Below are 26,939 nucleotides of genomic sequence, written 5' to 3' on the forward strand. Positions count from 1 at the left end.
AAAGTGTACTTATGATCCTTCTGTCCATGATGCATGTATGTCATGTGTATAGGCCTCTATCCTTGGCACTTTTTTGGGTGAAGGTGCAGAGCCGACATTGTACCGAGCTCAAGCAATATAAAGAATACCGAAAGGGGCACCAAGGTTTGGGGCCAGTGCTCTCTTGGGGTGAAACTCCGCCACTCCCCGTCTCGTGTGTCGTGCATTCCCTCTCTCTTTCAGTTCAGTGTTATTTGAAGTGCTTAAAGTGTTTAGTTTGTTTTTTTCCGTTGGCATGTGATGCTTGTCCTTGTCAGTCACAGTTTCTTTGGGTCCTAAGTCTCAGAGTACTAGCAAAAGTTTGATAAGAGTCTAGCAATGCATTGAGAATAGTCTGCACAAGCGAACCGTTAGAAATAACTTCACCTGCAGAAATGAGTTGCTCATTGATATCCTTGATACCAACAAGAAGAGTATCCATGTCATCTTCCTCTTGCATAATCTTTGACTCTTGCTCTTTACACAACAATGCAATTTTAGCCTCATTGCTACTTACATAAAGACCAACCAGAGTATTCCAAGCCAGTTTTGCGGATTTTGCTAAGAGAATGTGAGGAGTAATGGCGCGCTTCACAGATAACACAATCAATTTATGAGCCTGCGCATCTCTAACATCCCATCGTGATCGCTCAGCTGTAGGCAAAACAACTCTAGCAGCAATAGATCTGCTAGATACTGCAACATCCTCAACAAGGCCTATATCTATAGAAGGCAGACGTACTAGATTATGTTGTAGAAGGTAATATCTCCTACCTTTTTTATACCTTGCACAAATTGGGAAGTCGTTTGAGTTTGGGCAGCACTTGTGGATGCTTCTTCCATTGGCTTGTCCAATTCCATTTGTAATGGAACCAGAGAAATCTCAATATGAGAATCATCTATTTCTGGTTTATCTTCAGGGCTGAAAGGACTTTCATATGCACTGGGAGGAGATGAAAGACTATCTGGAATGATTTCTGCTTAAAGACCATTGTAGATACTTTCATAATAAAAGTAATCAAATTGGTCTCAATTACCTTGACAGAATACATCACCATAATCTTTGATTCCTGACTTGTGTTTTGCATTTGACATATCCCAGATTGGTTCTATCTGGTCTTCTTCCCAATTGTATGGAGGTTTGCTTGTGTTGTCAATTAATTTGTTGTGATTTTTGTGACAACAAGCAATAGTGTAGAGATCTTTTTCATCCTTTGATAAGCTTCTTTGCAGCTTGTAATAAAGCCGCCCCGCGGTTCCCAATCTTCTCTTCCCGATTCAATGTTTTTTTTTTTTCCGAGAAAAAGATCCTTCTATTAGTTAATGAAAACTGCCCATAGGGCTACATCCACCTCTGCAAGAGAGTGCTACAACAAGCATGATGGGGAGACTCTCCCAATGAAAAAACAGCATATATATATATACAATGAGGCTAAATCAAGAGATGGGAGGAGGGAAGAGCCACACAGGTGGACAGTAGTGCCATCTGAGCACCCCCTGGACTATGGTGTAGAAAGGCCCAGGGCGCCAGAGTCGAAGGAAAGCCTCGCGGCGCTCCCGCATGTGGTCGGAGCTACCCTGTAGTCCCTCAAGCTGTCCTCTGATAGTATGGATCAGCTCTAGCCAAAAGTCACGAACAGTCTTTGCTTGTGGCACAAGTTGAGCCTGAAAGATGCCGAAACAACGGGCCCGTCAGATGAACCAAAGTGTCAGGCCACTGATGAGCTCCCAACACTCCTCTCTCTCACTGCACCACTCCTGTGGAGTAAGCTCTGTAGCAGGCTGGAGTGTAGGTCGCCCCCCCTGCATCACTATCATCCTGCTTATGGAAGATAGCTCAAACTGAAGTGCCGGGCCCGTGAGTGTGGACCAGGCCGCTGCCCCCCAAGTGTATTGTCGAGCCGTGGAGAGAGCAGGCATCAGCCGAAGAACTCGTAGCCACACCTGCTGGGCCGAGGGACAGTCCCAAAGACAATGACGCTGACTCTCCACCAACTGGTCACAGGCTGCACATGCGGCCGAGAGACCACAATGCACAAGCCAACTCCCTACTGTTGTGGCTCCGTGTGCAACCAGCCACTCAAACAAAGTGACGCGCCTCGGCTGTCTGGAGTCCCACAGCCTCTGCCAAAAGGCTGCCAAGAACTCGATTGTGAGGCCCTCCTCCTGCCAATTACGTGCTGCAGCGGGGTGGGCCTCTCTCTGTGCTGCAAGTATATGACGTCCAAGCCAAACAGTGTACTGAAAGAAGGGGACTCTTGGGCGGTCTGCAGAAGAGAAGGGGTCCCTCCATAGCCACTCACCAGGATCCCACTGTACTCGTGCCAGTGGACAACACTCCCAAGCCCATAGCCTCCAGTGTGCAGTCTCAAGAGTTGCTGGGTCAGGGTCTATGACGCAAGTCCTCCCACAGATGCCCACAACTCGGATCCTCTGGAAACAGCACTCTGCTACCTGCGGGGCCTCTACTGCAACTCGCTCCCCCACCCTGAAGCTCGAAGAACAGGGCTGGGACAGTCTCTGAGCAGGCCCTAACTGAAATGAGAACCTCCAGTCGTGTGAAGGCTCCCATCCACCGGGGTGCTACTGGCTCGAGAGGCGTGCGCCACTCAGCTGGAACTGACTCTGAGATGTCCTGACACATGCTCTGCACCCCTCTCATGCCCTGTAGCTGGAAACCATGCACCTCCTCTGACAAACCTGTGAACTCTAGCCAGTCACCTAGAAAGCGCGCTGGACCTGTTGCCATGGGACCCCAAGAAACATGAGGCCGACTCCCAACCAAGTGGCCTCTCTGAGTGCTAACCATGGGGTTCCAGACGAGGGGTTGCCGTAGGCGCTCCTCCGTGACGTCGGCTGTCTCTGCTCTAGGCCACGCCGTAAGAGCTCCCAAGAGCGAAGCAAACTCACAGCGAAGCGGTCCTCTAGTCTCCTGCGCAAACCAACTCGACGCAACTCTGTAAAGATCCATCTGGTCGAAGGTGGCCAAGGGCCTTCTGACTGAGGCACCCTGGCACGAAGCCTCTGCAGCAAGAACTCCTTCCAGGGCTCCTCACCTGGAAGAAGTCCTCTGACGACGAACTTCCCAAGAAGGGCTCTGCTCTGCTGTGCTGGATCAATGATCCCAAGCCCTCCCTAAGAACAAGGAAGTGTGATGACCGACCAAGCCACCTTGGCTCAGGCAATCTGAGTGTCACGACCTGACCAAAGGAAGTTCCTGATCAGCCTCTCTACCTGGCTGATACAAGAACTCGAGAAGATCTAGCAAGAAGTGATGTACCACATAGTCGCCAACAACACCTGGTTGGCAACTACTACTCTACGAGCCAGCGAAAGTCATGCTCAGCTCCAATGTAACAGCTTTCTCCTGATGGACAGGAGAAGAGGAGCAATCTGCACCTCTACCTCCTGCCAAAAGCACCTGACTGTGAGCCTGTCTGTACAAAGCTGAAACCCCTCTGATCCAAGCATCTGAGAAGCCCATCCTGCGTAGAGTGCCCTCTAGAAAGTCCCAGTCAACTCTGTCGTATGCCTTCTCAAAATCGAGAAGAAGAATCACAAGGTCCTCCCTACCGAGCCGTGCCAGGGCAGAAGCCTCCCAGAAAGTGAAGATGTTGTCAAGGATACTGCGTTCCTTGACAAAACCTGTCTGAGTCCCATGTATAAGGCTCTCCAAAAGTGGCTGAATCCTCAAACTCAGAGCCTTGGCAAGAATTTTGTAGGCTGAGTTGAGGATGGTGATGGGGCGCCACTGTCAAATCTCATCCAAGGAGCCACCCTCCTTTGGAATGAGGTAAATCAGGCCCTCACTCATGCTATCCGGCATCACTCCTGTGTGCAGAATGTACTGAAAGGCACTACAAAGATCTGGGCCAAGCAGGTCCTAGTACTCCAAGAAGAAGCTGGGAGTCAGCCATCCTCACCTCGTCAGCTACCACGAGGGAGGGCCCTAAGAGCCGTGTGCAGCTCCTCAAGCTGAAGAGGCATCTCAAGCCTCTGGCGCATCTCCTCAGTCACAAGACAAGGCATCTGTGCCCAAACCTTCTCCCTGCATGCATCCTGCCGTCTGACTGGGGCTCAGCCGACAGTAACTCACGGTAAAAGTCAGTAGCAACTGCACGCATATCCTCGGGCTCACAAACAACTGACCCATCGGGTCTCCTCAACTGATTGACCTTGGCATGCGAGTGCCGAGGTCCCACTGTCTCAAAAAAAGCACCTGTCACTCTGTCATCCACCTGAGTCCACTGAGATGTCTGTCGGTGAAAGGCAAACTCATGACGCCTCTCCTCTGTGCAAGCAAGCTCCTGTCGAGCCTGCTGTAACTGCTCCTCCAACGATGGAGTGTTTGGATGCTGCTCCTGCATCCTTTGTAGTGAAGCAATGCCTCGTCTGAGACGCTACTCCTCCTCGCTCGCTGCAGCCCGTCGAGCCAGAGACTCTTGGAGAAAAAAGTGGGGAAGCTGAGCTAGGCCTAAGGCCACTCTGTCTGCAGGTAGAGCCTAGCTGTCCATGCCCTCTGTCCAGAGAGCCTCTACCGTCTCTCTGAGTGCTGAGTCGAACAAGACCCGCTCTAGGATGCGAAGCATCGTGCTCCCACTCCTCTGCCTGTCTGCCACTGTGAGGATCACTGGTGCATGGTCCGAGAAGGATGTCCCTGCCAGGATGCCCACTGATCCCCCCAAGTCACTGAAGTGGTCACTAGTGTAGAAGCGATCTATCCGCGATAGATTCACTCCTCCCACTCTGCGGTCCGATCTAGAGAAGGCAAGACTCGTTGGAGGCCTCGCAAAGCCAGAGTGTTGCCATGTATCCGAGACCCTCAAAGTCATACACAACCTCTCCCAAGCTGCTAACTCGACTCCATGCATAGTAGCATGGCTGCCTCCAATCCTGTCAGAAGGGTCCTCCAACATGTTGAAGTCCCCTCCTATACACCAATGGTCAGCTTGTGGCAAAGACTCAACAATCTGTGACCAAAACTGTGCACGAGCACTCGCCACATTGGGCGCATAGATGTTCAGGAAGCCCACAAGGCCACCCTGAACCTGCATAGTAATCCACTGAGCCCTGCCTGGCACAATAATCCCTCTGCCCACAATGGCCTGCTGTTGCAATGAGTCCGCAATAGTCATACATACCCCACCCTGGATGCCTCTAGGTCCAAAAGCAGCTGACCAAAAGGTATCATATCGTCCACGCAAAATCTGACCACATCGCCAAATGCGGCTCTCAGACAGATGGTGCTCCTGAAGCATAAGGAGATCAATCTCTCCTCCCACAAGGCAGCGCTGAAGCTCCTGACGCAATCGGCCCCGCTGTCGCTAAAACTGGGGCGCACGTAGTCCCTGCACGTTCCACGAGACGATCCTCATGGGGAGCGAGAGAGAACAGATGCTGCCGCAGTAGCAAGACAGGCTATCTTCGAGGCTGGCTTGGATGGGGAATAATCCGCATCCGAGCGTCCTCTAGATAGGCGAGACTGCAGTGAGTGCCTAGCCCAAGCCCAAGCCCAAGCAGAGCGAGCCGTGCGTAAAGCAACCTCGGCTGTCCAGGAGTCCTCATGAATGTATACATAGCAAGGCAAACACTGCGTATCAGCAAAAAAGTACACCACAATGTGCCTACATCCTGTTGAGTATGGGGGTGTCACCGCAAACTTGGCCAGTGGCCACAAAGTCTGCAGCAAATCTGTAACTCCAAGTTCTCCCATGTGGTGAGAGAACTCGAGAACCTGTGGATGCAACCATCCCACCACTGAGTCGAGGGACCACTCTGTCTCGGCCCTACCACAGAGGGGGGAGGAGAAACCAACTGCTGAGTCCAAGGCCTCTTTCCCCCTAGTGGCGAGGAACAAAGCGTGGACCCTGAAGCAGGTTGCCTCGTGGTCTGTTGCGGAATCGCCGAGAAAGCGAGTGAACCCGTAGTCGAAGAAATCCCAACGGCGTCGGAGGTCAATGCTCGTCAGACCACGAGGGATAGCTGCAAGGGAAGATGTCTGAATCTGCAGAGGGGGCCGCAAGAAGGGCTGACCCTCTGTCACTAGGCGACTCGTGGCAAAAGCGCTGCCAAGAGATCTCCTAGCCGCTGGCGAGGGACCAGTCTCTTGAGTCGATTGTGAAATTGGAGCAGGAGGGGGGGGAGAAGGAGCTGGGGGGGTGGAGGGGAAGAGGAACGGGGTGGGGCGACAGAGGTAGAGGGGCGAGTTGGGGAGTGGATGGAAGCAGAGGGCGGGGGGAGGATGAGGAGGAGGGGGGGAACTCTGAAGGGGGGGTGGCTGGCGAGGGTGAAGCGGAGGTGGAGGCTCGCGTAGGGGGCTCCTCCTGCTCAAGAGGACCAAAGCGGTTCCCCGTGGGAACCCACTGTTGCTGAGTAGGCACCTGAGGGCCACTCTGAGTGCCAGGCTGTCGCTGTGGCCCCTGGCGTCGACGGCCACGGGCCTGCTGCCACCCCTCTTTCTCTGGAGTCCCAGGCTCGGAGGGTGGCTTTGAATCTGTGCGGTGTGCCGCTGGTTGTGGTTGCGGCCTAGCCTTTGCAGGTTGGGGTTGAGGCTGAGGTGCAGGTCGTGGCCTCCTCCGTGGACAGGCCTTCGCTAGGTGGCCCATCTGTCTGCAAATGAAGCACTGGTTCGGGAGGCACGAGTACTCCACACTTTGTCTAAACCAACCCCCACTCACCCGAGGCAAAAGGATGACCTTGGGGAGCGTGTGGGTATCTCTGACCAAAACTCGAACTGAGGGGATGCCAGCCGCCTTGGCAGCTACTGATGCTGCCGTACGAGGTTTCTCTAGGACAGTCCCGATGGTGGAGCCAATCTTGGAAAGAAGTGGTAGGTACTCCCTCCGTAAACCCGAAAAGCAGACTGAGATGGGGATGTCTGCCTCCTCTACTAGCACATCCGAAGTTGGGTCAAAACCATGTCGCCACTGTCGAAAGTGGGCGCGTGATGCTTGGATGGCCAGTGGACTCATAGCTATGACCTTGGAAGCCATATCAGAGGTCTCGAACTCGATCTGGTAGTACCCCCGTTCGAGAATCTAGACATCCAAGATCTTGCCCACCTCTGCGAGAAGGCGGGCTTGGAGAAGGTCTCGTAGCTCTCCTCTGCTAGGACGGATGCCGAGAATTTTGCAGATGAGCGAAGTCGCTTGCAAACGCTCTACCTTAGCGGCTAGGCTCGCTTGCTCTGTCGGCGATAGAGCAAGTCGAATGGTGGGCTCAACGGGGTCGGGCGAGGGGGCTTCTGGCGAGTCCCTCTGTGGTGAAGCTGGAGCCTCCATCTGTGTCTACTGCTGTGTCGTAAGAAGAGGTCGACGGGCGGACGTTGCAATCAGGAGCAGGAGACACTGCCCCAAAAACGAAGCAATGCCGAGGAGGCCGAACTGTAGCGGATGACGAGGAGAAACCGAGGCGGGGGGGGGGGGGGGGGTAGGGGGTAGGGGAAGGCTGGCGGCAGCAGGAGGAGGGGGTGATATGTTCATAAATACATACACAGGCTCTGATACCAGGATACACACATTGAATAGTTACAAGCGGAAGCTGTGTATTATGAAGTAAGAAGATTACAAGGGAGATACACTAAGTGTGTAGGGGATTGATATACAAGGCTAGGCTCGACTTTAGATGCTTTACTCGAGATGATTTACAATGAAGGAGTGCTCCCCTTATATAGAGAGGCGAGGTGCCTTTTGAAGGTAAGTAACTTGTCATGTGCACTAAGTTATTAGTAGAGAGGGAATCACTTTTCTAAAGTTACTTTACAAGTGGAGAGGGAATAAAGTGGCTTTAGCTTTTAGGTAGAATCTTCAGGGGCGCGCCACACTATAGATGTGATGCTCACGCTTTTTTCCAGTCACTATGTGCTGGCACAACCGTGGCATCTTTCATGACCTAAGTGATGATGTCACTCCACCCGGCCTGGGGAATGCGTCGACTTAAGATGTCAGCAAGGACAATTTTGGAGCCTTTGACATGTTTGTACTTGTAGTCCCACTGATCAAGCCAGGAGGGCCATTGGGGCAGTCGTTCGTCTATGCTAGCATTTTGTGAAAGAATGTGCCTCTTGTATCCAGATAAGGATCTGCTTGTGTTAGGGTTGCAACTTCAGTTTGGGTGGCCGCTTGTGTTAGGTTAAACTCATTGAGATCTACATTTGGCCATTTATGTGAAGGAATGGTATACTGAATTTGATGCAGGATAGGTGTATTATGCACCTTTTCCTTCCATCTGAATTTGAAACATTTGTTGTCGAATGTGATAGGTTGTAATCTGTCCAGAAAATCATTGCCCATGATCATATTGTACCTTGGCTGAAAACAGAGATAGGCAAAGATAGGTATTCTGGCTTTTCCAAGCTGTAACCATAATTTGACCCGATTTTTTATCGGCTCTTTGATTTGTTAGCACAATCAATCAGAAATGGATCATCTAGTTTCTCCCAATAGCTTTCAGGAACAAACCTTCCGTTAAGGAGAGTCAAGCTGGCTCCTGTATCTAATATAGCATTGAGCGAATTTTGAAATTTTGTATTCAGAATTATAGTGATGGAGACTTCTTTTAGTGGTGAAAGATTGTTATCCCCATTTAGTGTTTCCTGAGTTTCTTCTTGCTGTGAGGAGATGAGTTCCTTTACCTGTTTGGCGATCCTTGTAAGGCTTTGATTATTATTGATAATCAACTTTATGTTGTGACATATGCCGGTTCGGATGTCATCGATGTCTTCTAGCAGTTTGTCAATTTTAGAGAACTAGACTCGGAAAGCGACCAAAGCTGATTACCCCGATGCACAATCCATACATTAGACTGAAGGATGGCATAGACACTGTTAGCTGAGATGGAGTCCAATATAGTAATAGCCAGATTCCAATCAGAGAAGCGAGAGTCCACATCCAAAGGAGGAATGGGTGAATGAGTAGCAAGCATCCTTTGAATCTCCCGCCAAAGAGAGGAGAATAGTGAACGCCCAACCGAAAGCGAGAGACGACATCAGCGAAAGAAAGAACATAACCCGAGTCATCAACCACATGATGCACTTGACAGATTCTTTTTGGGAAAGAAAATACGCTTGGCGAGGAGACCGTTGAACGAAAGTCGAAGCAAAAACCCTGCTGCAATGCAGACTCTCCAAGCGAAGAGAGTTACCTCCAGAGGATTGTCGACCATCCCAAGCAAATGCGAAGTGACAACCTTCCAAGCAACAATTAGAGAAGAAGTAAATGGACATCCAGGAATGTGTCCTTCAAGCTTTTCAAAAATAAGTCTGTTTCCAACGACCAAAAGAAGGGGTGACAATGTGCGCACACAAATGTGTGACCATGAGAGCCCATGGTTGCTGCTGCTCCACCAAAACTGGCAACAACATAGCTTTTCGAGCCAGAAGATGACGTCTCAAGTCCAAAATATTCAACCCTCCTAGCCGCTTGGTAGAACACAGCTTGTCCATAGATAGTAGCCGAAGGCCCCTCTTGCTAGACGAGGTCCGCCAAAACTGCTCTAAAATATTGGACATGAGGGACTGCAAGCGCAACTGAGGCCAGGATAACAAAGGCAAGTAAAACTTCACATAAGCCACAAGGATGCATTGGACAATCCTGAGACGCACATGAAGTGGCCACGTGGACAATTTCCAATAATTCAACTCAGAATGCACACGTTGGAGCACCCAATCCAGTTTCTGCATATCCGATACATTCGAACCCAATGGATAACCCAAATGGCGAACCAGAACATGTGGAGGGACAATCTCCCCAGGCCACAATATCTTATGCCAGTCACACTCTTTTAGAGGCAATAGCTTGGATTTGCAAAAATAAACTTTTGAGACCTGCTGCCAATCCAAACAAGTGAAGAGTATGCATAATCTGTTGTACATCATCATAGTTATTACGAGGCATGAACAACGAGTCATCCGCATAAGCCTGACCAGCAAACTGTCGACCAGAAGGTAAAGTTAGGCCATGTAGCCTACCAGTGGAGGTCAAGGAATCCAAATACATAAACAAGGGATGAGTAGCGATCGCATAAAGCAAAGCACTCAGAGGACAGCCTTGCCTTACCGATTGTCCCAAAGGCCAAGATTCTGTGAAAAAACCATCCAGTAAGCCTGCAGAAGTACTGTATGCATACAAGAAAAGCACGACACGGGATAGCCTAGGCCCAAAGCCCAAACGTCTCATGGTATCCGCAATGTAATCCCAAAGAACAATATCAAATGCCTTTTCAATGTCGACCTGCATGATTAAGACATCCTGTCGAGTATATTTTTGCATATTCCATACCAATGATGACATTCGCGAGGTTATCATTAATTTGACGTCGCGGAATGAAGCCGTATTGAGATTGATGCTGCAAGCCTTCAATGTAGAAAGCACTTGAGTCGGTTAGCAAGCATTTATGGCATTAACTTATATACCACAGGTATAAGCGTAATAGGCTGCCACTGTGAGAATTCTTCACACAATGCATGCTTAGGTATTAGCTTGAGCAAACCTTCTTTCCAAGAGGAGGGCAATTCCTATCGTTCCCAGGATGTATTCATCATGAACAATAGAGGCAACTTCAAATAATCCCAGAAAGACAAGAAAAATTCCACAGAGAGACCATCCCAACCAGGAGCTCTCCATCGACCCAAATCAAGCAAGCTGGCATACAATTCCGACTCAGTGAAAACAACTTCCAAGTCTTGGGCTTGCGGCATCGAAAGAATGGAAGTAACATGCGATAGAAACATGTGACGTGCTTGGCGAGCTTCTCTCGTGGGAGAAGAAGGGGCCTCAAAAATCTTGCCATAATGAGAGTGTAGGGCTAGTGCTAGCTCTCGGAAAGTGGAGGTCCACTCGCCTGACGTAATTTAACTCTCCGTATAGGTTGAGATTGCCTCGAGTGATGCAAATGATGAACGAATTGTTTAGAAGCACATCCTTTATCTGCAAAAGCTTGTTGATGAGCTCGAGTCTGCCATTTGGTCAATTTCCTCTCATCATTGTGCCTTAATATAGCGCGAGTAGAAAACAACTTAGTCATTTGAGTGTCGGTAAGAGAAGAATGATTAGCCAAGTGCATTAATAGGCTACAAGCATCCTTTGCCTGGTTAACGTGTTCCCTTAATTGTGACAAATAATCCCTGCCATAATCCTATATAACTGATTGAACACGCATAACAAAACGGAACCAGGCTATGTCCATGTCAACATATATCTGGGAGAGCAAAGGCGGGATGATATTCACAATCATAGTGCGAAAAGGCTCATGCTTGAGATAAGCATTATTGATATGCAAAAGTCTCTTCTTGGGTAGGTGATCATTGACATCAAAAGAGCCAAAACGAAGTTTCAAGCATACGGGAAAATGATCCGAGAGACACATAGCATTATCAATCCTCATCTCGCATACAAAGTCATCATACTGCTGCATGTGAAAAAGATACCAGCGATTGAGCTGAGCGCGATACATAGATTGAGCATTGTGTTGAAAAGTGAATCCAGGATCAGTTGGATGCAAAAAGGGCCACAAATCAAGCCCATTACAGGTCGACATAAATTGGTCCCATGATTGTCGTTCCATATGAAGCATGTGAGAATGGACAGTAGTATTGTCCGCAAGGTTTGGTGCATTATTAAAATCCCCGCAGAGAAAGGCATTGGAACGCCAACAATAAGAAGACATAGCACTCCACAACCGTGCCCTATCTGCAGAAGCTGTGTATGCATATAATCCTCCAAATTCGAGAACTTCCCCATTAACAATACATTGGATGACCATCCATCTTCCAGTCGGGTCATTAAAAACCAAGGTCGGGAAGAGTTCATGTCGAACAAGCATAAGCACTTTAGGCCAGCTGATCCTGCATAAGCTATCCAGTAGCCCGCAAATTAAGAAGTCTGTCCTGCAAATTGATGCCGGTTATGCTCTTGAAGAACCACAATGTCTCTTTGCATGTATGTACATAGTGCCAGGTAAGCCGCCACTTGTCTTGATTACATAACCCACGCACATTATAGGAGATGCAATTCAAAGAACTATGCATTCTATATGGTATATACAGTGGACGAGGAAACAGGAAAAGAAAGGGGGGAGAAAACTCAAGTACCAGTGTCCATCGACACATCCTCCTCTGCTGTAGGTGCCGGAGAAGGTGGGTCATGACCTGGACCTGGAAAATTGAAAGTAAATGCACCTTGCGATGAAGAAGCTTCTCCGGTAACAACTTCCTTGTAAGAGCGAACCACCTTGTCCGAGGCTTCAGCCAAAGAAGTGTTGTCATTATAAGGGAGTTTTTTCTGAGCAACATTCTTCAAAGGAGGCACATAATTATGAGAAGATGCCGGAACACGAGCTGGAACAACTTTGGCAGGTTTCTTGGGCACTATCCAAGTTTGAGAGGTCGAAACCTGTTCTTTTCCTTTGTCTTTAATATTTGGAGAAGCAGAAAGTGCAGACAATTGTAATTGTTTCCCCTCGCCTTTAATCGCCCTAGCTGTGGAGGAGGAGGGTGAAACTCGTTTAGTTTGAACCTCAGTAGAAGATTTCGGAGGCGAGCGAGGTTGAGGAGCAGGGACAACTGAAGGAGGTGGTTACAGATTTGGTTCCGGACATTCGGACTGCATATGAACGAATTTGCCACATCGGAAGCAAGAATTTGCAAACTTGTCCCATTTAAGCTTAAATGGGCGCTTTCCAACCACTGCATCGCCGAAATCGATCGAAATACCTGTTGGAGTGGGGATATCTGTGTGCCACAGAATACAAAAACGGTTTGTGTTTGCGTCCAGCTTAGGAGGGCAAATGACTTTGCCCATTTGAGCAGCTAACAAAGGAAGAAATTGATGCCAAGTGCGAGGAAAGTTGACCACCTCAACCCAGACGGGACACTTGTGACGAATGAGACTCTGATAGTCCTTGGTAAGAGCCCAGGGCAGCACATGAGTCATCTGCGTATTGAAGAAAAGAGGAGACATTTCCAGAAGAGCATCCCGAGCATCCATGTCAGCCAGCAAGACTTCGTAGAACCCTCGCGCGCGAAAGTAAACCCCTCGGCCTGCTTGCCGTTTGAGTAGGAAATCAACCCATTGGCCTACATCCTGAGCCGTAGGCATTCTACCCAGGAAAAAAAGAATCACCGCGTTAAGTGCATATTGAGCAACAAGATCCATAAGCTCCTGTATAGGGATGCGCACTTCCATGACAGGAGCGGATCCTTCCCAGGCTTGACGTGCATCCTCGAAGTCCTCATGCAAACATTCTTTGATAAGACTCAAAGCATCCATCTAGGGATGCGCACTTCCATGACAAGAGCGGATCCTTCCCAGGCTTGACGTGCATCCTCGAAGTCCTCATGCAAACATTCTTTGATTAGACTCAAAGCATCCATCTCCGAAGTTTCCATGGCTTTCCGACGCTTATATATACACTGATCAATCGAATCCATGTGAAGCTCTCACACACACACACACACACACACTTTGTTTTTGGGAGGTTTTTGATATATGACTGCTATAGACACAGACAGACACACACACCGGCTAGCTGTACAGAAACACTCACACCTCTCTCTCTCACACAAGATGACGGAAGGACCGCGTGCAGGCGAAATCAAACTTCAACCCCCAGCGCGCTGTGAAGGGTCTGCATAGGGTAGATGTTTTGCAGAAACAAGTCGCGCGATAGACGAGTGGCTGAAGGATTCACCACACACCCAAATCCCTCACGAGCGTACACACAAAAAACGGCGAAACGGCCGAAATGTTTCGGCGAAACGTGCAAAACGAGTTGATTTTTTTCTTTTTTGCCCCCTTTTGACCAACTGCCAACTTACCTTGTTCACTCGTGACTCAAGTCTCACATCTAGATTTTGGTATTTCATGTCTTTATAGATGAATTTGTATGTATATTCAATGTATAATTATACGAACATACATATAAAATGAAACCTGTGTTTCGCTTTCTTTGAGCTCCAAAATGAAACGTTTTAGAAACCTCGAAACCTCGAAACGCACAAAACCCTGAAACGTTTCGTGTCACATTGAGGTATATACATATGTCTGTATATATATATATATCTATACACACACACACACACACACACACACACACACATATATATATATATTATATATATATATATATATATATATATATATATATGTGTGTGTGTGTGTGTGTGTGTGTGTGTGTGTGTGTGGGTGTATATATGTGTGTGTGTGTGTGTGTGTGTGTATATATATATATGTATCGGCTCTATCCATGTCCTCCTCGTGTCCAGCTGGATCAGATCCTGACGAATGAGTCTATTAATCTCTACCCGCGTCAAAGACCTCAAGGGTGCCTGTAGAGAGTATTGAAAAGGAGGCATCCTGTCCATGGCGAAACCTTGTGTGTGAAACCATGATGCCATCTGTGCATACCAGCATGATGTGTCCCCATTAAGGGCTAATTGTCTGGAGGACTCTAGAGCCACCCTGCCATATCTGTCTCTGGTAGTATCCCACAGACTCTGTACAAAGGAGACTGATCTAGTAAGCGCCTCAATCTCCATAGGGGGGGGCAGCTAATTCCGCTTGAATGATATCATGCGGTACGGGAGCCTTGGCTCTAATCAGCCGTGAGATCATAGATACTAGGGGCTTCTCCATATGCCTCCAACCCTCCTGGCCTACAGAAGGTCCCCAAACCTGCACCCCATATAACATAGTAGAGGCAACCAAAGTATGAAAGAGCCATAACTTTGTCCTAGGTTCCTGGAACTGAACCTGCGAACACATCCTCTCCATTCCTCCCAGAGCCGCACCAGCTCTAGTTAGTCTAGTCTCTGTTGCTCTTCTCAAGGAAAATCTCGGCCCAGTAAAGACTACCCCCAGGTAAGTGTATGCAATTGTATACTCCACAATCTCCTGACCATATTTGAAAGTAGGTACTGATCTCCTGACCCATTGCGGTGTGGTGTTAAACACCATAACCTTGGTTTTACCTAGGTATACACAGAATCCACCATCCTCTGTAAAACTGTGTAGTGCATCCAACTGTCGTTGCATACCTTCTGGCGAGTCAGATATCAGCACAATATCATCAGCATATAGCAACAATGGGATCCACGTCCTTGCCAGCTGTGCACCTCAGTCACCCTCTCTGTCGATGTAATCAAACACCTCATCAACATACATAACAAATAGAGTAAGAGACAATGGGCAGCCCTGTTTCACTCCAATAGTAGAGTGAACTAAATCAGATACCCCTTCCGGAGTGCGTACATGTCCCATCATTGATCTGTACAAAGCCATAATCCCCCAAATCACCTCTATGGGCACCCCCATCTCCTGTAGTCTGCGCATCAATTGAGCTCTTGGTAGCATGTCAAATGCTTTACGAAAATCCACAAAGCCACAATAGATCCGTCTGCCTCCTCAATGATGGCCCTGAGTGTCAGAATATGATCAAGAGTGGGGAAACCCCTCCTGAAGCCGGCCTGACCCTTTGCTCGTACACCCTCGCCCTGTGCGCAATTACTCAAGTGTTGCGCCAGGATAGATGCATACAACCGTGCCAATGTGTGTCCAACCATAATAGTGCGGTAGCTCCGAGGCTCTGTAGGGTCACCAGCCTTGAAGATGGGCACAATATTAGACAACCTCCAAGTCTCAGGTAATCCCTCATACATGGCACGATTGAACAACACTGCGAGAACCCCCATCAGCATATCCCCGGCATGTATAAAGTGCTCCGCTACTAGACCGTCATGATCATATGCCTTCCCGGTCTTCATCCTGTCGATGGCCCTTTGTACCATCTGAGGTGTAAAGAAAGTGCTCGTAGCTGGGCAAGGCTTGGTAGGGTATGGAAGGGGTTCTTGTCCAAGAACCGTATATAATGATGTCGCATATTGGCCCCACACCTCAGGTGAAGTAATCACTGGGGGAGGGGAGTGCTGATGGAAGAGTCGCCATGCCTCTCCCGAGTCCCTACTCAAGAACATCTGATACAAGTCTCGCTCTATGTGAGCTAGGTAAGCTCGCTTCTTCCGTCGCACAAGGCGTCGGAAAGCAATCCGAGACTGTCTGTAAGTGATGACTCCTAAAAGAAGATCCCTCTGAAGCTGGGCTCTCATCTCTCTGCACTCCTCATCATACCAACTATTTTGGGGCATGCTGGAATGTCGTCTCTTGCCTGGCTGAGTGTGTGGGTATGCCACTGATGCAGCCCCATGCAGTGTCTCAGTCAGTAGAGTGGTGCACTCCTCCACTGAAATCCCTGTACCATTTGTGCCAGCTGTGCCTTCCAATAGACGGTCCCAGATCTCCTCTGAATAAACGAAATCAGTCTCTGGTGTAAATGTATAGCGGGTGTGTGACCTGCCTCCTATACTGAAATTTAACGGATAGTGTCAAGAGAGCATGATCTACTGCTATGCCCACTGGCCGGGCTCCCACTATGAAATCCTGAATGCGGGGGACAAAGCTCGGTTGTGTCATAACATAATCCACTGTACTGGCCCCATCTCTATGTGGAAAGCATGTGAAACCGGCTGCTCCAAGAAATTGCTGTAAGCCATGAAGTATGGCTAATCCATGTGTAGTCGTGATTTCCATGAGGTATCTCCCATACTCCGTTTTCCCTCTGTCATCTGAGCATCTGTCAAGTCCTAACTCACCCACATCCAACTCTCTAAGCATCTCATCTGAAGTGTCGTAGAAGACTGTCTGCGAGTTGCCCGTTCGGGCATTGAAGTCCCCTAGGAGAATGATATCACCATCCCTAGAAAACTCCCAAATGTCATCATCTAGGATAGAGAAAGGCGACTGCCCTCTAGATGCGGCATACATTGATGTACTGGGAGGAAAGTAACATATGGCAATATATAGGAATCGACCTGTGTCAGGTCTAGGTCTCACCCACATATATCTAGCATGATCATCTCTTCGTACAATATGCAGTAATGGTTGTATTTCCTCTCTAAATAGCACTGCTACTCCTCCTGAACCTCTACTCCCATGCTCCGATCTCGCATTTGTCCTGTGAGCTGTTTCCCATCTGTATCCCACCACATGTGGCATTACCTTTCCAGGGGCTTGATGAGTCTCTAAGAAGAACACAATATCCTTGTCTTTGAAACTCTCCTCAAATGCACCCACGTCCAACCTCATAGACCCATTACAATTCCAGGTAGCCATCTTTAGTGTGGTCCCATAGGTCTTGCACCGTCGTGCATGGAGAGAGAGAGAGAGAGAGAGAGAGAGAGAGAGATATTAACGTCTCGAAAGAGCCAAAATGGCCCATGAGACAAGAAACTATACATGTGGTAATACATTTCTTGTCTACTAAAACAGAAAAAAAGATCTACTCAACATCATAGTGATGTAATAGTCTACTAAGCTAAAACTAAGCTAAAACTGAGAATATGTACAAATACATGACTGATCCCATCCAAATCTGACCATCAACTCTCTATCTCCCTGTCCTCTATCCCAGGATATCCCAAATGGGTAGATCCAGTATAGAGAGGCCGCTGAAAGGTGGCACTCGTCTCTGATGTCGAGCGATGATGGCTCTGATTTGGTGCAAATGGCGGGGTCTGGGTCGAGGACCGGGTGGTCGAGGACGGCGAGTACGACCCTGTGCAGTGCCCTTATCAAGACGGACTCCTCTAGGCCTCGATGGACGTGGTCCTGGGGTGTGGCTGTATCCATAGACGGAGTCTGTGTCCCAATGTCCTCTCCCTCTCTACTGAAGAAGTCACGCATAGTGCGCTGTCGATCTGTTGGTGTAGATCTGTCTTGTAATAGTATGTCCTTGTGCTTCCTCAACTCTATTAAAAAGAGTCGGAGGCATCTCTGGTCCTCATAATCCATCACCCGACGTAATGGTCCAAAGCCCTCTCTGAAAAGGCAGTGGTATCTCCCCCTGATGTCGTAATAGATTGTTCAGCGGCAAATGTAATGCTCCTCAGATTCCACCTCTTGGTGGCATAGCAGACATGTCCTATTTGTTTGGGCCATCTGCATGTATCTGCCTGTCTCGATGCATAGTTGATGGGAGGACGTACGAATCTGCCCAATGGCACTGCGCAACCCATGTGAGAGATGTACATCCATGTATGCTGGCCGAATCACAAAACGCTCCAACGAAACATGCAAGAAGTGGTCCCTGTAATGGGCCATCTTCGTGCCTAATGGCTCTGGAGGTCGCTGCCAGGTCCTTTCTGTCTCCAGCTGCACAATATCTGATCTCATCACCCGGTTGCGCTCAGTGCGTGTAAGCTGGAGGTGCAGGCAGTCCAAGCTATACTGGAAGGGTGGAAGTGCATCCATCTGTCGTCCATGTCTCCCAAACCATGTTTGCATCTGTGCATACCAACAATCATGAACCCCATCTTCTGCTAATTGTCTGGAGGAATCAAGTTCCAATCTCGAAGAGAGAGAGAGAGAGAGAGAGAGAGAGAGAGAGAGAGAGAGAGAGAGAGAGAGAGAGAGAGAGAGAGAGAGAGAGAGAGAGAGAGAGAGAGAGAGAGAAATGAAATGATATATTAACGTCTTCAAAAGGCCAAAATGACCTATGAGACCATCAGATACAAAGTGGTGAATCTAATACAACGTCTGAAGTACAAGTACAAAAAAACTGAAAGTAAAAATGAAAACTGAAAATGAGTGTGAAATGTGAAATGTGAAAATGGAAAATAGGCCCTCAATGACAATCTGGGTGTCGTGCTAGAATGCCTATGATCCTCTGTTGAAGTCTCCATCGATGGAGTGTGCTCCTGTGTCTCGGTCGTGGTCGTCTCGATCTCCCGAGCTGAGTCGCCCTGTCAATGAGGGTGCCTCTCGTATGAATGCGGGTACAACCCTGTGCTGGTGGTTGGTCTCTTGGCTCCCTCGATCCAAAGAAGTCTGTGATCTGTCTCTGCGACTGTCGTGCTCCATGTCTCCTCAACAGACTATCTCTATGTCGGTGTAGCTCAAGTAGATATAAGCCAAGGCATCTCTGATCATGATACCTCATGACTCTATCTAGGGGTCCAAAACCCTTCCTGAATAAGCAATGGAAGCGCCCTCGTATCTCATAATACACAGTGCAGTGGCATATGTAGTGTAGCTCTGTCTCTGGCTCTGTACCGCATAGTTGACATATCCTAGACTCCGGCGGTATCCCTTTGAATCTACCCGTCTCAGTCTCCAGCTGGTGTGAGGATGTGCGAATCTGACCAATAGCACATCGCAGACCATGAGATAGATGAGTGTCCATGTAGCTCGGACGAGTCACAAACCCATCTCCCGAAAGTTGGAGAAGGTGCTCTTTGTAAAACGCCATCTTCGTGCCCAACTCCTGCATCGGCTCTACCCATGTCCTCCTGGTGTCCAACTGTATTAGATCGTGCCGAATGAGTCTAGTGATCTCCGTCCGTGTGACTGGCAGGGAGGGTGCATGTAGGGAATACTGAAAAGGAGGCAATCTATCCATGCTGAGACCATGCCTCTGAAACCATGAGGTCATCCGTGCATACCAACATGATGCATCTCCTTGCATCGCTAACTGTCTAGAAGACTCAAGAGCCAATCTAGTATATCTGCCTCTATGTGTATCCCATAGACTGTGCATAAAGGACACTCATCTCGTAAGAGCCTCAATCTCAATAGGAGGGGCGGCTACCTCCGCTCGAATAATCGCATGTGGTATGAAGGCCTTGGCTCAAATCATCCGGGATATCATAAATACCAAGGGTCTCTCCATGTTCCTCCAACTTTCAACGATTCACAGATGGCATAGCTGAAGCAACCAAAGTATCAAAGAGCCATGGCTTTGTTCGTGGTTCTTGAAACTGAACCTGCGAACACATTCTCTCTAGCCCTCCCAATGCCGCATAGGCTCTGGACAGTCTAGTCTCTGCTGCTGTCCTCATAGTAAACCTCGGTCCAGTGAATACCACCCCCAGATATGTATATTCATTTGTGTACTCCACAGTGTCCTGACCATATACGAGTGTAGGTGCTGATCTCTTGACCCACTGTGGTGTGGTGTTAAACACCATAACCTTGGTTTTACCAAGATTCACATATAGTCCACTATCCTCTGCAATGTTGTGCAATGCATCTAACTGTCTCTGAATGCCCTCTGGCAACTCTGATATCAACACAATATCATCAGCACATAATAATAAAGGAATCCATGTCCTTGCTAGCTGAGCGCCTCTGTCACCCTCTCTGTCAATGTAGTCAGAGACCTCATCTACATACATACCAAAAAGTGTAGGGGACAAAGGACACCCCTGCTTCACTCCAATAGTGGAATGAACAATGTCAGAAATCCCCTCAAGAGTGCGTACCTGGCCAGTCACTGAGCCGTATAAAGCCATGATCCCCCGTATGATCTCTGTGGGTACTCCCAACTTCAGTAGCCTGTGCATCAATCTGGCCCTCGGCACTGTGTCAAATGCTTTGCGGAAGTCCACAAAGCAACAATACATCCGTCTCCCATGTGCCCGACCCTCCTCAATAATGGCTCTGAGTGTAAGAATATGGTCCAAAGTGGAGAAACCCCTCCTGAATCCAGCTTGTCCTGCTGCTCGTATGCCCTCATTTTCTGCCCATTTACTCAGTTGTTGCTCAAGAATGGATCCATACAACCGTGCCAATGTGTGCCCTATCATAATAGTACGGTAGTTCCCTGGCACAGTGGGGTCCCGTGCCTTGAAGAGAGGTACAATAGTAGATAATCTCCAGGACTCGGGTAGTCCCTCACACATGACACGGTTAAACAACCGCGCAAGAACCTCTGACAGTAAATCTCTAGCATGTATCAAGTGCTCTGCCACCAAACCATCATGATCATATGCTCTCCTAGTCCTCATCCTGTCAATGGCGTTCTTCACCATCTCAGTGGTAAAGAAGGTACTAGTGGCTGGACATGGTTCTAGAGGGTCTGGTAATGGTGGTTGCCCAGGTACTGTATATAATGATGCTGCATACTGACCCCAAATCTCGGGAGAGGTAATCACTGGAGGAGGTGAGTGCTCATGGAAGAGACGCCAGGCCTCACCTTAATGTCGACTCAAAAAGAGCTGAAACAAATCACATTCCATCTGGGCCAAAAAGGCCCACTTCTTCCGTCGCACCAAGCGCTGAAGGGCAATCCGAGACTGTCTAGATGTAATGACTCCAAGTATAAGCTCGCTCTGAATCTGAACTCTCATCTCTGTGCACTCCTCATCATACCAACTATTCTGAGGCATGTTCCCAGAAAGTCTTCTCTGATCTGGTTGAGTGTGTGGGTATGCCTGTGCTGCAGCCCCATGCAAGATCTCCGTCAATAAAGTGGTGATCTCTTCCACTGTATATACAGGCTCGGCTGGCCACATGCGTCTGTAAATTTCTTCCACATAAACTGAATCCGTCTCTGGTGTAAAAGTATACCGTGTGTGTGCAATCCTCCGTGGTGTCTGAGAGGCACTATACTGGAAAGAGACTGAAAAAGTCAGGAGAGCATGGTGCAGTGCTACTCCAACAGGCCTAAGACCCACACTGAGATCCTGAATATTAGAGATGAAGCTCGGTGAAGTCATGACATAGTCCACCGTACTGGCCCCATGTTTCTGTGGAAAGCATGTGAATCCCCCAGACGAAGGAAAAATCTCTAGACCATTAAGTATGGCCAGACCACGCGTAGTCGTCATCTCCATGAGGGATCTCCCATACTCTGTGTGCTCTCTATCCTGTGAGTGTCTATCAAGTCCCAGCTCCTATATATCCATCTCTCTAAGCATCTCCTCCGTGGTATCATAAAATACCGTTTGGGAGTTGGCCGTCCTGGCATTAAAGTCTCCCAAGAGAATGATATCTCCATCTCTAGAGAACTCCCATATGTCATCATCAAGTATAGAGAAAGGGGATTTCCCTCTAGGTGAGGTATAGACTGATGTGCTAGGGGGAAAGTAACAAATAGCAATGTATAAGAATCTGCCTGTCTCAGCTCTCAGTCTCACCCACATGTATCTCGCCTGGTCATCTCTCCGGACAATCTGTAATAGTGGCTGCAACTCCTCCTTGAATAAGATTGCTACCCCTCTTGAACCTCGACTCTTAAGTGCTGGTCTCTTCTTCAGGAATTCCTTCCTTGTTTCCAAAGTCGGGAAACGCAAAATAAGTGCTTTCTCTTTGACGTTTCCCTTCTCATCCACTCCCTTCTTTCCTACTCTCCAAGCACCTGTGTGCAGAGGTTCCGGGATGCCCATGCGCGGCAAGAGTTCCTTCACTTCGTCTTCTACATTCTCGGTGTCTTTGATACCAATAATACGCACATGGAGGGCTCTAGTCCTCCTCTTCTGTTCCTCCTCAATGGTCATATTGATGATGGTAGAAGTCTGTGCGGCTTCTGGCATCCGGCCCTTTCCTTTCTTTGCACCTTCAATCTATTTTTCTGCTTCGTCAACTTTATCCTGTGTTTTAGAAAGGCGCTCCGCCCATGAGGAAGCCTCTTTCGAGTTTAGTTCTTCCCCTTCGCGCAGAGTGTTTACCTGCTCCTTAATATCTTCGAGCTCCTTTAACATCGAGGGCTGATTTCCCCCTTCCGTTTTGGGCATAATTTTGCACGATGCAAGTTCCCCTTTAAGCTCTTCAATCACTGCATCTTTTTGCCTCATGCACTTTTCCACATTGGTTTTCCAAGATTCAAAGCTTGCAATTGCCTCATCCAACTTTTTCTGCATAATACATTCCATTACATTCACTTCTGCCCGCATTAGAGCCTGCATCTCCCCTTTCACAGATAGATACATCTCATCATGCTTACCAAGCATCGCTTTATCGAATTCTTTCCTCATATCTGCATACATAGAATTCTTATAACTCTCTGCGTTTGCATACATCTCTTTCCTGATGTCATCTCTCATAAAGCTGAGCTTAGATTTAATCATCAGTTGAATCCTCTCCATCATTAAATCATCTTGGATTCTGACGGTTTTCCCTGCCCGTAATGAGCTTGGTGAGAGTATGCTATCTCTGTTCCTCCGCTTGAATGTCGCTTTCATTTTTTGTGGGGTGGTGAAGCCACTTGCATCACCATCCTCGACCTGTTGGTCCATGCGAGAGAGAAGAACAAAGGGAGCATTGAGTCAAGGCCCTTACCAGCGGAGGTCTGGCCTCCGCCCTGGTTGGCCTTGCCCTCGTCACCAAGTCCTCGCCCTCGTCCTGGATGACTTGACTGCTGTCGTCCTCGCCTTGGCATTTGTCTCGTCTGGTCCCCCTTGGCTGTTCTAGCCGTCTCCCTTGGTAGGCAGCTAGCTCTCGCCCTTGGCACAGCTAGCCCTCGTCCTTCAGAGGTTAGGGCCCTCGTCCTCGCCCTTGGCAAGCTGCTCGCCCTCTTGACACAGGACCAGCAGCGGGACCAGGTCCACCTGCTCGCCCTCGACCAGGTCCAGCAGCTCGCCCTCGTCCCTCGTCCAGCAGAGAGAGAGCTCGTCCCTCGTCCTTCGTCCAGCAAGTTGGCAGCGCGAGAGGGTTCGACTGAGCGTGCTCGCCTTCGCCTCAGTCTTCTCCCCTCAACCTTCTTGTCCTCGTCAGCCTAGGCTGCTCGCCCTCGTCAGACTGCTCGCCACAGTCTGCTCGCCCTTAGGCTGCTCGCCACAGACTGCTCGCCCTGGTCCAGCTGCTCGCCTCAGGCTGCTCGCCCTCGTCCACTGCTCGCCTCAGGTTGCTCGCCCTGGTCCAGCTGCTCGCCTCAGGCTGCTCGCCCTCGTCCAGCTGCTTGCCCTCGCCTTCAGCTGCTGAGAGAGAGAGAGAGAGAGAGAGAGAGAGAGAGAGAGAGAGAGAGAGAGAGAGAGAGAGAGAGAGAAATGAAATGAAATGTTATATTAACGTCTTGAAAAGGCCAAAGTGACCTATGAGACCAGAGAAAGTTACAATGTGGTGGATCTGATACAAAGTCCGAGTAACAAAATAGAAATAAAAAACTGTACTATGGAATCCTAAGCTGCTAGGTAACTTTATTACAGTGTCAGGGGAACATAAAGATAAAAATAAATGAGGGTACCTAGAGTGGGTAGGTATGTAAGCCTAACTTATATCCTCATCAACATCAATGTCCTCATCACATAAAACATCAGCTAAAAAAACATATGGGGAGAGGGTACATTCATATCAGGGTTAATGAGGTGCACAGCGGGGGAAGTAGACAATGGTCATCATCCCATGAGCCCTCTCATGGGTCTCTGCAGCATGGCCTCAATGTCCTCCATGGTCAGCTCTTGGGAGGGGGGGGCGTGCTCTCGCTCAATGATGCTCCGTAGCCTCCAATGTAGACCTCGTCTACGGTGTGAAGATCCTCGCATGCTCGGGCATTGTGAGCGGCCAAGCTGGATGGTTCGATCAAGAAGAATGCCCCGATGAGGGTGTGACTTGGTAACCTACGGTGGGCCATCCGGAGTAGTCCCTTTGTAAAAAGTAGTGATCTGGCTCTGTATGGATCCTCTATATGTAGGCCTTTTTCTTCTAAGGGTAGTCCGAATCCTCTTGTGCAGCCTCCGTCGATGCTGTGTATTCCTCCGCAGTCGTGGGCGTATGGATCTCCCCAGCTCGGTCACTCGGTCGATCAGTATGCCTCTGGTGTGAGGCGACGAGCTCTGCTGTGGTAGTAGCTCCTCCGGGTGTTCAGTGGCAGCTCTAAAGAAGTCTGTGATCCGTCTCTGAGACTGGCTAGCCTCTCCTCTCATCAAGCTCTCTCTGTGTCTGCGCAACTCGAGCAAAAACAGACCCAGGCATCTTTGATCCTCGTACCGCATGACTCTGGAGAGTGGTCCAAAGCTCTCTCTGAACAAGCAATGGAAGCGGCCTCGTATCTCGTACTAGACGGGGCAATGGCATGTGTAGTGCAACTCTGTCTCAGGCTCGATGTCACACAGGGGGCATATCCTGGCCTCTGCTGGTACTCGGCTGTATCTCCCAGTCTCGATCCGCTGCTGGTGTGAAGATGTGCGTATCTGGCCAATAGCTCATCGTATCTCATGAGACAAGTGGGTGTCCATGTATCTGGGCCTCGTCACAAAACCATCCTCCGTAAGCTGCAGAAGATGCTCTTAACAGCTATTTTTGGTAAAGGCCTGCCGTTTGACTGAACTAAAATAAATTCATTCAAGTAAATAGTAAAAATGTAAAGTATTGCATTCTCTCCTTACAAGCGAGGAATATAAAAAGCTCCTAGATAATTAAGACCTTTGCTAGAGGAAATCCTCATCCTTGATAAAAAGTATTTGAAGAGCTTTTGTTTGTATGTCTTTCTGCTTTTCTAATAGTATAATCCTGTGTTATGTTATGCTAGATACTCAATGAAAACTTGAAAAGCCAAGACATAATTATACAACGATTACAAACCTCAATTGCACAACAAGATGAATCAGCTGCAAAATATCAGCAAGAGATATTGACTCTTCAGAAGGAGTCTGATACACTGAAGGAGGTATTACTGAAGGTTAGTTTTGGTATCAGGCAAACCATCACACAGATAAAACAAGCTTTTACAGTTAATTTTTCATTGAACTCCATATCATGTAATTAGACTGAACGGAGACTACAAGAAGCTGCTGATGAAAACAAAGAATTGGAAGCTAAGATGCAAGATAAGACACGTGGGTATGTAGATCCCCAATTATGTTATCTGTTTCACCTACTAGTAAATAGGATTGCTGCTGCCTGATTCTCTGAAGGGCTAAATTTTAAGAGCGTTCTTTAAAAGCATTTTCTGGCTCACATACAGAAATCAAAGTAAATAGGATTGTTGCTGTTTTTTTCTCTTAAGGACTAAATGCTAAGAATGTTTTTTAATCATCTCTTTGTTATATGACTTGATCAAAAATCAAGTGAACAAACTTTAGTGAAGGCTAGTCGGTTACAGACTTGTTGTCTATGATTTAACAAGATTTCCTGCAGTTGATTGCATAATCTTTCAAACTTGTGAGAATTGAGAAAAAAATGTTCAATGACAACTGGGTCGTGATGAATGATAAATGACATAAGCAATTCTGCCCTAAATGAAAGTGGTACTTCCCGGGTTAGTCTGTCAGCAAATGTGAAGTGCGCATGCACGAATGCAGGCGCGCGCACACGCACACACACACTTTTTTTGTAAATAACTTTTGAATTACTATTGGGAAACCTGAGAATGAGGAAAACCCGTAGAATATATCATATACAAGAAATACGTTCATAGTGACAAAGGCATAGCCAAAACACATGTGAGAAACGGGCCTTCAACGATGGGTCAAAATTCTGTAGAGGCAGACAATTGTAAAGAGATTGATGCAAAAATTGTTTGAAAAAAAAAGGCCTAAATCCACAACTCACCAAAAACAGGCCAATTTCTTGACTGCCAACTTGTCCACATGGCTCTATACCAGAGCCAATCAAGAAAGCTTTATACTAACTGTCTCAATGCAGGAGCAAGAATGCCAAACACCTAGAAATGTTTTCCAAAAGACACAAGGGCATGCCCTGCTATATGATCAGCAAATTCTGAGAGGTAGTATAAATTCCATGATAGAAGAGGAATCATTTAAATAGACACACCAGATACGAAACAAAGAGGTTTTCACACGGCGCCTTGTCAGAAAAGACCCAATTGAGAACTGCAAGCAAGCAGCACCATAGAAAAAACCGGCATTTTAAAGGCAGCTATCTGCACCATATCATCTCGAGTCAGTTTCTTCACCAAGACAGGCTTATGCATTCTCTAAATGCTATTTGCATAATCATGAACCCATAGTCCCGGGAGGAGGAAAGTTAAGATTGAATGCATAGAGAGATTAGGCAGAGACAAGAGAGCTCAGGCAGAGACAAAAGACCGTGAGCAAGAGTGGCCCGATATAGGCTCCAATCCGCAATCTTTATAATTCATCCAAAGGAGAAATAGGCTCAAAAGGAGTCAACAAATTCTGAATCTTTCTCCAAAAA

General features: G+C 48.1%; 1 protein-coding gene across 4 annotated transcripts in view; it reads left to right on the plus strand.

Annotated features, from left to right (window-relative positions):
• Positions 1-26,939, plus strand: part of LOC147433867 (uncharacterized) — a 145,914-nt gene that overhangs the window by 55,870 nt on the left and 63,105 nt on the right. For all 4 annotated transcript variants that reach the window (XM_086490493.1, XM_086490494.1, XM_086490495.1 and 1 more), the window contains exons 10-11: positions 25,312-25,461; positions 25,549-25,622. In XM_086490493.1, the coding sequence (XP_086346619.1) occupies positions 25,312-25,461; positions 25,549-25,622 (224 nt within the window). The remainder of the gene's footprint in view (positions 1-25,311; positions 25,462-25,548; positions 25,623-26,939) is intronic.

The sequence above is a fragment of the Adiantum capillus-veneris genome, chromosome 19 (genome assembly GCF_014529385.1).
Source record: "Adiantum capillus-veneris isolate H3 chromosome 19, ASM1452938v2, whole genome shotgun sequence".
Lineage (NCBI taxonomy): Eukaryota > Viridiplantae > Streptophyta > Polypodiopsida > Polypodiales > Pteridaceae > Adiantum > Adiantum capillus-veneris.